At 36.5% G+C, this 10,496-nt stretch overlaps 1 protein-coding gene and 1 non-coding gene across 2 annotated transcripts in view; one reads left to right on the top strand and one right to left on the bottom strand.

Annotated features, from left to right (window-relative positions):
* The first annotated feature begins 260 nt into the window (after positions 1 to 260).
* Smp_tRNA_00395_Pseudo_TTG.1.1 lies at positions 261 to 331 on the top strand. The gene has a single exon. It is a non-coding gene (tRNA).
* Positions 332 to 4,982: 4,651 nt separating this feature from the next.
* Smp_164160 (putative tumor differentially expressed protein) overlaps positions 4,983 to 10,496 on the bottom strand; it is a gene marked incomplete at its 5' end in the record, with an annotated part of 16,433 nt that continues 10,919 nt past the window's right edge. Inside the window, 2 exons of the mRNA XM_018798537.1 lie at positions 4,983 to 5,505; positions 7,906 to 8,483. Coding sequence (XP_018653469.1) covers positions 5,410 to 5,505; positions 7,906 to 8,483 — 674 coding nt within the window. The 3' untranslated portion in view covers positions 4,983 to 5,409. The remainder of the gene's footprint in view (positions 5,506 to 7,905; positions 8,484 to 10,496) is intronic.

Genomic DNA, 10,496 nt, shown 5'->3' with positions numbered 1-10,496 from the left:
TTAAAGTTATCTAAATTCACTTAGTATTGTTTGCTTGAATCTTCCCATTGATGTCCTGGATTCCACCGCTAGCCACTATCCATCTTTGCTCATAATGCTTGTGAATTTAGGCTATATCGAGGCAATACTCACAGTATGCACATATGCCAATAAGAGAGAGACTGATCAATTGCAGTCCTAAATATAAATTGGAAGATTCAAACAAACAATACTAAGTGAATTTAAACTTCACCCCATTGCACAAGCAAGTGTCTATCAGGACTCAGTGGCCGAGTGGATAACGCGATGGCTTTTGGAGCGAAAGGTACTGGGTTCGAGTCCCAGAGTGAATATCAACTCTGAGATTCAGGTAAATCCAGTTGACGAGTCCCAAATGGAACGAAACGTGTGTCAAACTAGATTCCACTGCTAGCTAAAGTTATCTAAAGATTCTAGTATTGAATATAAGTTACAATGTATACTTAAAGGTAATTAGATGTGTTATTATGATGAAAATGATTGATACGACTAGTTTGAAAAGATAATTTTGGACGTGAAAAATACGCAAATAAATATCAACACCAACTTTTAAAATTAGGATCACCAAGACCATAGCAAAATAAGGAACTAGATATATCTCTTTTGAACACAGAGAAAAGGCTTGAGTGGATTAGTTTTTGAAACCTAAGTCATAAAAACTTTTTAACATAAACCCACTTTGACCAGGATATTTTGACGTGATAGATTATCTGGAATGATGGTTCTATTGTCAGCATGTGACCAAAATTAACCAGAAGTTCGAGAATACGCTTACTGACTGACCCGTACATGCTGTTTTAATAACCATGAAAGGTTGTACTCGGATATGTGTTTATAAGGTACACGCTTTGTACTGCTAATATAGCCATCTTTGCAAAAGCAAATAAAATTATAGATGCAGTTTAACGTGGACTAGAATAACAGTTTATTTGTAAGACATTCTTGAGTTAGTTGAATACAGGAGAAGACAGTTCAGTGCTGCAGTGAATTAAAAGTATTTTTAGTAGATCTTCGTGTGTAGCTTTTCAGGATCTTTGCTGCCATATCCCCCATGGATTTGATGCTTGTAAACAAAATATTCTTAGGTACCGGTTGAATACCTTCCTTTTGATTTCAGGTTGCTATCTATTTACCCATGCGTAAATCATTTGGTATACTTTACTTATTTAACTCATCGATGTACCTACTGGAGTCATTGTAAAATTTGAATTGAATTTTGAAAGTGTGCCGTAAGATTGGTTAAAAATACCGATCATGCTATTTATAATATAATAAAATAAGAAGTACTTTACCCATATGAGAGGGAGATTTATGAAGAGAGAAACAATATGTAATAGAACCGTCCTCTTTTCAGATACATCTGGGTTGTCTATGGAATCCAAAAGGCTGCGTATATTTGTCTCGATTCTGAATAGATTTTGTAAATTTTTAATTTAGTGTAACTCATCTATTGCAGGTCTATATACTACACTTTGAGAGCTAATACTGATACCCGAGCCTCCAAACAGAAGTAAGTGAAGGAGGATCCGAACTTACGACGTATGAGATGGAAGCTAATGTTGTAACTACTAATCCATCGCCTCATGTTTAACTTTAAGAAACAATCTATATTACTGTTTGGTCATTGGAAGCGTTTTTCGTTGGAGTCCAGACTCTCCAGTGAACGTTATTGTTTCTGATTATAGGAGAATTTTAATGGTAGTTTTAACATACTGTTTTAGTGCAGTTTGATATAAATTTTTATGTCTATGTGAAAATATAACTAGCAAATAGGTATCATTACCAAGGTTTGGCTTGATAATTTTGAATAAATTGAGCATTGGATAGGTTGTTATAAATAAATTAATATATTTGTAATATCCCAATGAGTAGAAAAATTGGATTTTCTAACGTTTCATGACTCAGTGTAGGCCACTTCTTCAGAGAATAAATAACCAAACCAAAATTAATCCAAGTTTATATAGTACAACGGAACAACACGAATATTAGGTGTGATCAATCAAAAAACAGGTCTGAACAAGTCAGTGTCACGTCATTTCGGTCAAGGTGATTCATAAGCGATATGTATGTAAATTTGTATTTGTGTACACTGTTAAGGATGAAGAATGTGTGACCATCATAGTGATAAAGGATAGAGTTTAATTTGTAAGATAATAATGTGAATTGGGAATATTATCAGACGAGGTGGCAAGGTAGGCCAAGTGGGATGTATGGTAAGGCCTTCTTTTCTATTAATAGCAGTAGGATTAAGCATTATATTTTGATTTGGTTATTTATTGTCCGAAGAAGTGGCTTACACTGAGTCACGAAATGTCAGAAAATCTAGTTTTTCTACTCATTGGGATATTACAAATATATTATTTATTTATACTTAGCGAATGAGAATTTTACGAAATGAATAACACGTGAATCATTTCCCAACGATAAATTAACTGGAAAACTTGTTTAACTTCCGATTCCGGATTAGAAACTAGGTATTTTAAAACCGGCCCCATCGGAGTAGATGTTGAAAAAGCAATTTCCAAATTTTACACTTAACGAGTAACCTTTTGAGTTAACATATGAGTATGTGATGGTTAGGATGCTTGATATTTTCACAACTTATACTATTGCTCAATTGACATTAAATCTTTACAAATATTTAACTCTATTATTGCTCTAATGGCCAATACAAACAACTAAACTACCCTTCTATGATTTCTAATAAGGTATCTTGATTTCAATCAAATTGATAATGGAAACAAATACTTTATGGTGGCTATCAATGATAGTCATCATATATCACGAATTCAGTGAAGTGTTAAACGTCAGTCATTCGGTTTCAACACAGAAGCTTAGCAATAGTTTGTTTACAGAAGCATTGTCAATTTAAATTTCAAAATAGTCCAACAGTAACAGTCAATTAGCTATACTTAAGTTACTCAGTTTGGTATCAACAAATGTCCTTATTCATTGAGATTTACAAAGTGTACTGTGGTCCATTTATGTATTCTATCTACGTAATCATACGGATTATGAGTCTGAATCATAAACAAACTTATGGTCATTCATTTGCTGTTTTGGTGTTTGAAAACGTGGATTTAACTGTTAGATGGTTTTACTGTAGACTACTTTCGAACGTAGTGCTAAACAGAATGGTCATTTACAGTTGAAAGCTAAATCTGAACGACTTTTCATAATCCACATTGCATGCATATACTTTGCATACACAGATATAAGAAAACATGCAGTGTCATCAAATTAAGTATGTATATTTTAATTTAAAACACGTTATTATAAAACCATATAATGTCTTATTTTCCGTCTATGAGATATTTTGATTAAGCATAATTATTGATTCATGTTCTTATATTATGGTCTTTGTATGAAAGAAAGAACAAGAATGATATTGACTTGTTTCTTCTAATGTACTCTCACTAACTAAACAAAAGACACTTGAACAATGGCTTACATCAGGAATTAATCAATATATTAAAAGCCTATATTGTTTATACGATTCTAAAAATAGTGTTATTATTATATTTTAATTAATTAATCTGTTGTTCAACATTACACAGAAACTTGAATTCATACCTGTGATTTCAATGAACTAGATAATGAGTAGCGATTTCGAAGCAATATGACTGATATGTGTTCTAGGATTAATATTTATAAGCATTCCCAAAGGACTATAGAATAGCGTTAAACAGTCGTGGTTATCAGACTGAGATAATCCACGTTGAATGGCGCAGACTTCCTATTTGAGGTCTAACCGATTAATTAGGTGGTTGGAAATGTTGAGTGATATGGCACAGAATTTGTTGGAGAGAAGTTGCTCACTTGGTCTATATTTTCGACCTCACTGATCGGTTTCAGGACATTACTACTGATGTTTCGACCTACATTGCGATTGAAATTAAATCCTCTTACCTTGTACTTTAATAATTCCTTCAAATGCTATAACGATGTGCGTTATAGCAAGCTGGACCGATACACACTTGTTACCGGTCTAACAACACGACTTAATCAGTTCGCTAATAAGGCCGTTCCTAATGACAACACGAGCTGGTGACCTACGTTAGTTTCAAGAGATGTCTCAAGCTGGCCAATAGCTTTTAAGAACCTAGAACCACCTCATTTGTGTATTTTATTTGGATCAGCTGAGGGTCAAATTATCCCAATACCGGTTTACTCAATGAGGAAAAGTACAACTCAATACATACTTCTCACAATGAACCTTAAATTTCAGAACAAATACTGAGGATGTCGTAATCAGGTTTGTGACTGGCATGGCGAGAGGCTTATTTGTGTATTATTAGGCTATTATCCGTATTTACTGAACTGTTTATAATGTAATCAGAAAGGTTAGGAACGGTCACTAAGTAGCTAAGGCGGGTTTGAGCCTCGCTCAACCTTCAGTTTTGACAATTGATTAGTGTAACCAGCTATCGTACAAAAGCTGTGCCCTAAAGTGCACTACTTAAACCTGAATTCAATGAGTTATATTACGAATGTCAAAGTTCGTTACATCCCAACGTTCTCTGATATTCTGGTGTGTACTGTCGTATTCTAGAAAAGTAGGTATAGAATACCAACTAAGTCTTTATACGGTGATAAAAGGTGAAACCTTAGAAGCCACGCTTACCAAGCATTATATATATCTTGAACACCTACATTTCAGGTTCAGAGATCTGTACCAAGTACAGATTTGTGCATCCAGTTTTGAGGGTTAGTGATACTATCCGACTGCTACAACAGAAGTGGGTGAGATGGTTTCACATATGAAGCATTAGTGCAACTGTTCTTCATAAATTTTAAAGAATCTATCTAACCTCTTAAATAAAGTTATTTTGAAATTGATTGTTTTACTTGATATAAGTGAAACGTATGTTTTCTTAATGCAAAAAAAATTCTCACTTTTTAAGTAGAACTTCAGTTAAATACACTTTCATGATAAATTTCAATTGGATTAAGAAGAGAGTAAATGGCAAATAACTTTGTTTGTTACCATGCTTACAATACAGATATTCAACGCTGATGATCATGAGAGTAAATTTTCACTTTATTTAGTTACATAATGATTGCATATTATAAAACCCAGTATAATTAAGACATGCAATTCTTTAAAAAAAAATTACAATTTAACATTCATATCAACAAACATAATTTATGAATTTTTGGAGTATCTATACAAAAGGGGGTTAAAGGAAATTCAATAACTGACAATACACTGGTTTATTATGAAGATAGCTGATCACATTGAAGAATTTTTTTTAGGAAAACGACCCAGATTTTGTTTACATTTATTTCCCATTTATTTAAACCGGCATAAGTATATGTTGTCTTAAATAATAAAAGAGTAAAATATTGTAAAATTTAATCCACAAATCAATGGAAACCGACTCATTCCATCTAAGGAGAACCACGGCGTTTTTGTGAGCTCCGCAGTAAAGACTCCAAAGCTCGTCGACGTAAAACCTCTTCAACTGATTCATGGGAGTCATTCCTCTACATAAAAGAATGAAAAAATCAACTTTCACAAAATAGAATATAACAGATGGTTACTACAAAGTGTTCACTTTATTTAAGTTTCGGATAATCTCCAAAGAACTAGCAAAAAGGACCATGAATTGACGCTTATACAGATAAGTCTATATTTTGTAAGTATTAGAAAGTAGAGAGCTGACAAGTTTCCTTGTTTACCCCGAAGATAGGAATATGAAGAATGCACAAGTTAGTTGTCTTTTTATCAATGCTTATTCTAAACTGGTCTAAAATATGAATTTTGGTGCAAAAGTTAGGAGCTTAAGGGGTTACAGAGAGCCTTGAAAACTTCTTTAAAACTAATCAGAGTGCCAACCAATCGGTTCATCGTTAAAAGGTGTGCTAAAGTACATAAAACTTGTAAGGGCCCTTTATACAAGCAATATTGGCCGAGTCAGCGCTCATATCGAACTGTTGTCAGAATCGTCAACTATAAGTAATATTCGTCACGGGTACCCATTATCTCCATTATTGTCATAGATATCATCCTAAGAATCACACTCTTCTGGAAACTTATTTATCAACCTATAGTACGTAAAAGACATAGCCCTATTTTGTGAAGATACAAAGACTGATCTTCTAAATAGCTTTAGAGACAGTTTAAGCTCGTTCGAGATACATTCCTCTCCTCTTTAATTTAAAACATTGCTCTATAACTGGTTTGCGTCAACCCCGGAACTAATGACAGAGAGTGAAGTAGTTAGGTGCGCCAACCAATTGACATATCTTGATCTCATTGACTTTGGTGGTTTTGCGCTTGATGAAATCTCTGCATGGATTCAGAAAAATTGTGCGGCTTTTGCTATTTGAGGTCACTTGTGATGTGGGAATGTCGACTCTCCACAGGAGTCTGCTCTGTATTGCTGTGTAACATGGTCTATGAAAGTGGGAGACGTACGTTATCTACAAGACGTCTTTCAAGCAATGATTGCCTACAGTAGAACAACCAAGTGACTAATGCTGAGGTTAGGAGTATTTTATTGGCAGTGAATCTTTATTGATTAATTTAGCTGACACGTGTTACGCCTACTCCAGCATGCAGTCTTGGTTGGAAGAAAGCTAGGATCAGTCAAACCAAGACGCTGTATTGACCAGTGAAATTACTGACTTCTGGAATTAGCCATGTTGTTTAGATGCAGACAACCTGGTTGACGTTCGCAAGACTGAAATGATGTTTAGAGATGTTGGGTGACACAGTTCACAATCAGGTAGGGGGAGCAATTGCACGCATTCCTTTTCTACAAATACTTGATTATGAGTTTCACTATTATGGGTATTTTTATTCCGTGAACCAATTCTTTCTTCTCGAGTCATTTTCTTTGCTTAGTTTTCTACAATCATTGATATTATCATCTTTAGCTATCCATATCGTTATTTTTAACTAATTATCATAATTTAGTGTGGGCGCTTGTGTTTACGCAAATTTCTTGAACGTACTACGTTATGACTGAGTGGAGAGAGAATGTTAACGATGTTCCAAATGTATACAACTTGTCCGAATGGTAAATTGTGGAAACAGAAGGCATGAAATTCGATGAATACCAAAGCCTCTTAGCAGCTGATATAGAATGACTTCATCTTATTCTGCGAGTCTTGTTATTCTTACTTTGACTAATTTTTTGCAATCGCGCTGGGGCAAAAAACAAACAGACCACTAAATATACGTAACAGATACCAGTTCCATATATGTGTTAGATCCATTTGTCCTGAAAGGATAGTCAGTGAGGCAATAATTCAAGCAACTAAATTAATGGATTACAAGAACGCTTGTATTAAACAACTAGGAGGAACAATTAACCTAATTTAATAACAGCTAGACGACTCTATACTCCTAAAACTGTGTCAACATGAACAGGCAGAGATCCAAATTTTTGTAAATATTTAAGGTGCCCAGAATTACTGAAAGAACAGGTTAAGCTTCCATAGGTGTCACAAGTTCTGATTATAGATATTAGGACTTAGAGAGAACATAAAGTAAAACAATCACGTACAATTCTTTCATGTGATTCTATCGACTCATGAGAGTACTCAACAGTGACTTAATGTTTAATTATTTCTTCACATTGCCAGACACCAAAAAAGCGGGATCTAGTCACTATCGGAGATAAACTGATACAATAATAAAACCCTCAATGAACTAGTAAAGGATCAATATGAAAGCGCTTTTATTCAATTTTTAACCAAACTACATTAATGATAGTAGAGTTTTCGCACTACACAGTGTGCTACAATATTCTGAAATGGATAATTTTGAAAATACACATCAGCCTCCAAGTAAACCCGTTATGAAACAAAATTTTGAAAAATAAGGAATGACAAAAATGATAACAGAAAATGCAACAACTACGTAGGGTGTGCATATACCTTATGTGAACTAGAACGAGAGGAAGGAGGTAATTCAGGACCTTCAGGAGACATATGATTTCCAAGATTGTTAGGGTGTTTTCCGTTTCTTTCAGATTTGTGAAGTTTTGTTTTGGCTTCATTTTCACTTTCACTGCTACTGCTACTACCGGTACCACTACTGCTGCCACTGTCACTATCACTTGAACTTGATCCCGATTCCTCACTGTGTTCGTCACCACTAGAAGATCCTGAAGTTGTTGAACTTGGGGATGTTGATCCAGAATGGACTGGGTTTTCCGACCACTCTACGGCGAGTTCAACAGCTGGGGGAAGAGCAGGACCTTCGGGTTGGGATACCTCCGACTCTGGAGGGAGAGCAGGACCTTCAGGGGTGGGTTCCTTCTTCGGGATTTCAATTTGTGTCTTTTTGGATTCTTCTTCATTTTCTTCGCTCTCGCTTTCATTGCTACTGGAGCTTCCACTACTACTGCTACTATTGCTACTACTACTACCGCTACTACTAGAGCTGCTGCTGCTGGTTGATGAGCTGCTTGACGAAGCAGATGCCTCACGTTTTGTGCGCTTACTTGGGACTCCTGGAAGCAAACAACAAATTTAGGGAAGTTAAATTGCAACTATAAGCGATGAGGAAAATCAAACAACTTTAAAATGATTAAATTATGACAGCATATTTACTACCATTTATTTGAACATAAATATTGGTACAAAGGGGCACCGAATACATATGCGCAACACAACTCACTTGATTTGTGCGTGGGATATAATAATGCACGGGTGCCCAAACAAAAGTAGGTGGTTTTCTTAAGGGGCCACTATCCGAGCCTTTGATCTAAAGGTCTAATCCACAAGGCACTGGAGCAACGTAAGGAGATGCAGTCCCATAGTAGCAGGTAACCAACAATAGGTTCACACGCCTTTGTTCACTAACGATGTTGGAGTCCGTGTGCACCACTGGTTTGGAATCAGGGTTTTCCGACTCCCCTAGGTAGACACTCCGTGTCCACCAACCCGGTTAAAGCACCGAACATTCCCTTTTTGTTCTCTCAATTTCGTAAACAATAGTAATGCCGCGAGAAGGTAGTGAGTAGGACTTCCCTGGCAGAGGCTACATACGCGTGGCTATGTGAGAGCATTTCGAGAGGAAGAGCTGACTCTCCCCACCGTCGGTCGTACCAGGGCATTTGGAGGCTGATATATTGATCTTTAAATTCTGTTGCTTGAATCTTTTCAAGTCGTGGTAATCGGTGTTCAAGCATACATAACACGTGGCCTAACCATCTCAGTCAATGAAGATTAAGAACCTCATCAACGGATTTACCATCATTCCCTAATACTCTGCATGTAACCTCATTAGTAGTTACCTGGTGATCCCAGTAGATGTGAGCAATATTTCTAAAACATCTGTAATCAAAGACTAGTAAATTATGAGTATCTTTTATGCTTAATGGTCACGTTTCGCAGCCGTAAAGTAGAAAAGAACAAACTGCTTAGCAGCATACTACTAATTTTATTGAAAGACGGATATCTCTCCTTCGTCATATATGACGTAAGTTGTCAAAAGCCAAATGAGTTTTTTGAATCCGTGCACAAATTTCGTCAGACACCAACCCATTAGAGCTGATCCGACTTCCAAGATAAGTAAATTTATCGACGAGTTCGACTACTTCACTCTCTATCCTCAGTTTAGGTGTTGACGCAGATCAGTCCTGAAACAACAACTTGCATTTAAAGGGAGAGGAACGCATCCCAAACATTCTGGTATTGTTGTTCAATGCTACCATGAGACTCTTCATTTTATCAACCCCTTCACCAAACAGGACTATGTCATCTGCGTATTCCAAGTCGATGAATGGACCTCCTGGTAGATCAATGCCCGAAAATCCAGTCGACGAGAGTGTTATTTCCATCAGTAGGCCTATGATGACATTAAACAAAAATGGAGGTAGTGGACAGCCTTGCCAGACACTACTTGAGATTTCGAAATCAGATGACAGTCCGCCATAAGCTCTGACTCAACTAGTAGTGTTCGAGTAAAGAGTCTTCACAAGGTTTATGTACTTCTGAGGTACACCTTTCAATGACAGACAATGCCACAGAACCTCTCGGTCTACAGAGTCAAATGCTGCACTAAAGTCGAGGAAAACTATCATTGTCGCATACCGACAATAATAGTGAATATGTGGTCGATGCAGCTACGATCAGATCTGAAGCCAGTACGATTTCCTCGTGTTTGCAGTTTACGAGTCCTTGTTAGGCGTCCGATAATTATTGAGGCTAGTATTTTAGATGCTATATTAGGTTTTAAATCTTCACCAACTGAGGTGGTTGGGCCACGATTACGTATGCCTGGACACCGATTACCACGACGCGCTATGCTGACTAGTGTTGGAGATGGTTGAAAGTTAAGGGCGGCAGAACCAAAACGTGGCATCAGTCCTCGAAGTCACTAACATCTAATCTTGGCCATGTTGGTAGATGCAGACTACTTGGTTGGGATCCGCGCGACTATCGTAACCAATGGTTGGAAACTTTGTATGACATGGCTCAGGACCGATCATAATAGAGTAGGTGTGTACACTCTTTGTCTA

The sequence above is a fragment of the Schistosoma mansoni genome, chromosome 6 (genome assembly GCF_000237925.1).
Source record: "Schistosoma mansoni strain Puerto Rico chromosome 6, complete genome".
NCBI lineage: Eukaryota > Metazoa > Platyhelminthes > Trematoda > Strigeidida > Schistosomatidae > Schistosoma > Schistosoma mansoni.
This window is presented reverse-complemented; position numbering and strand designations above follow the sequence as displayed.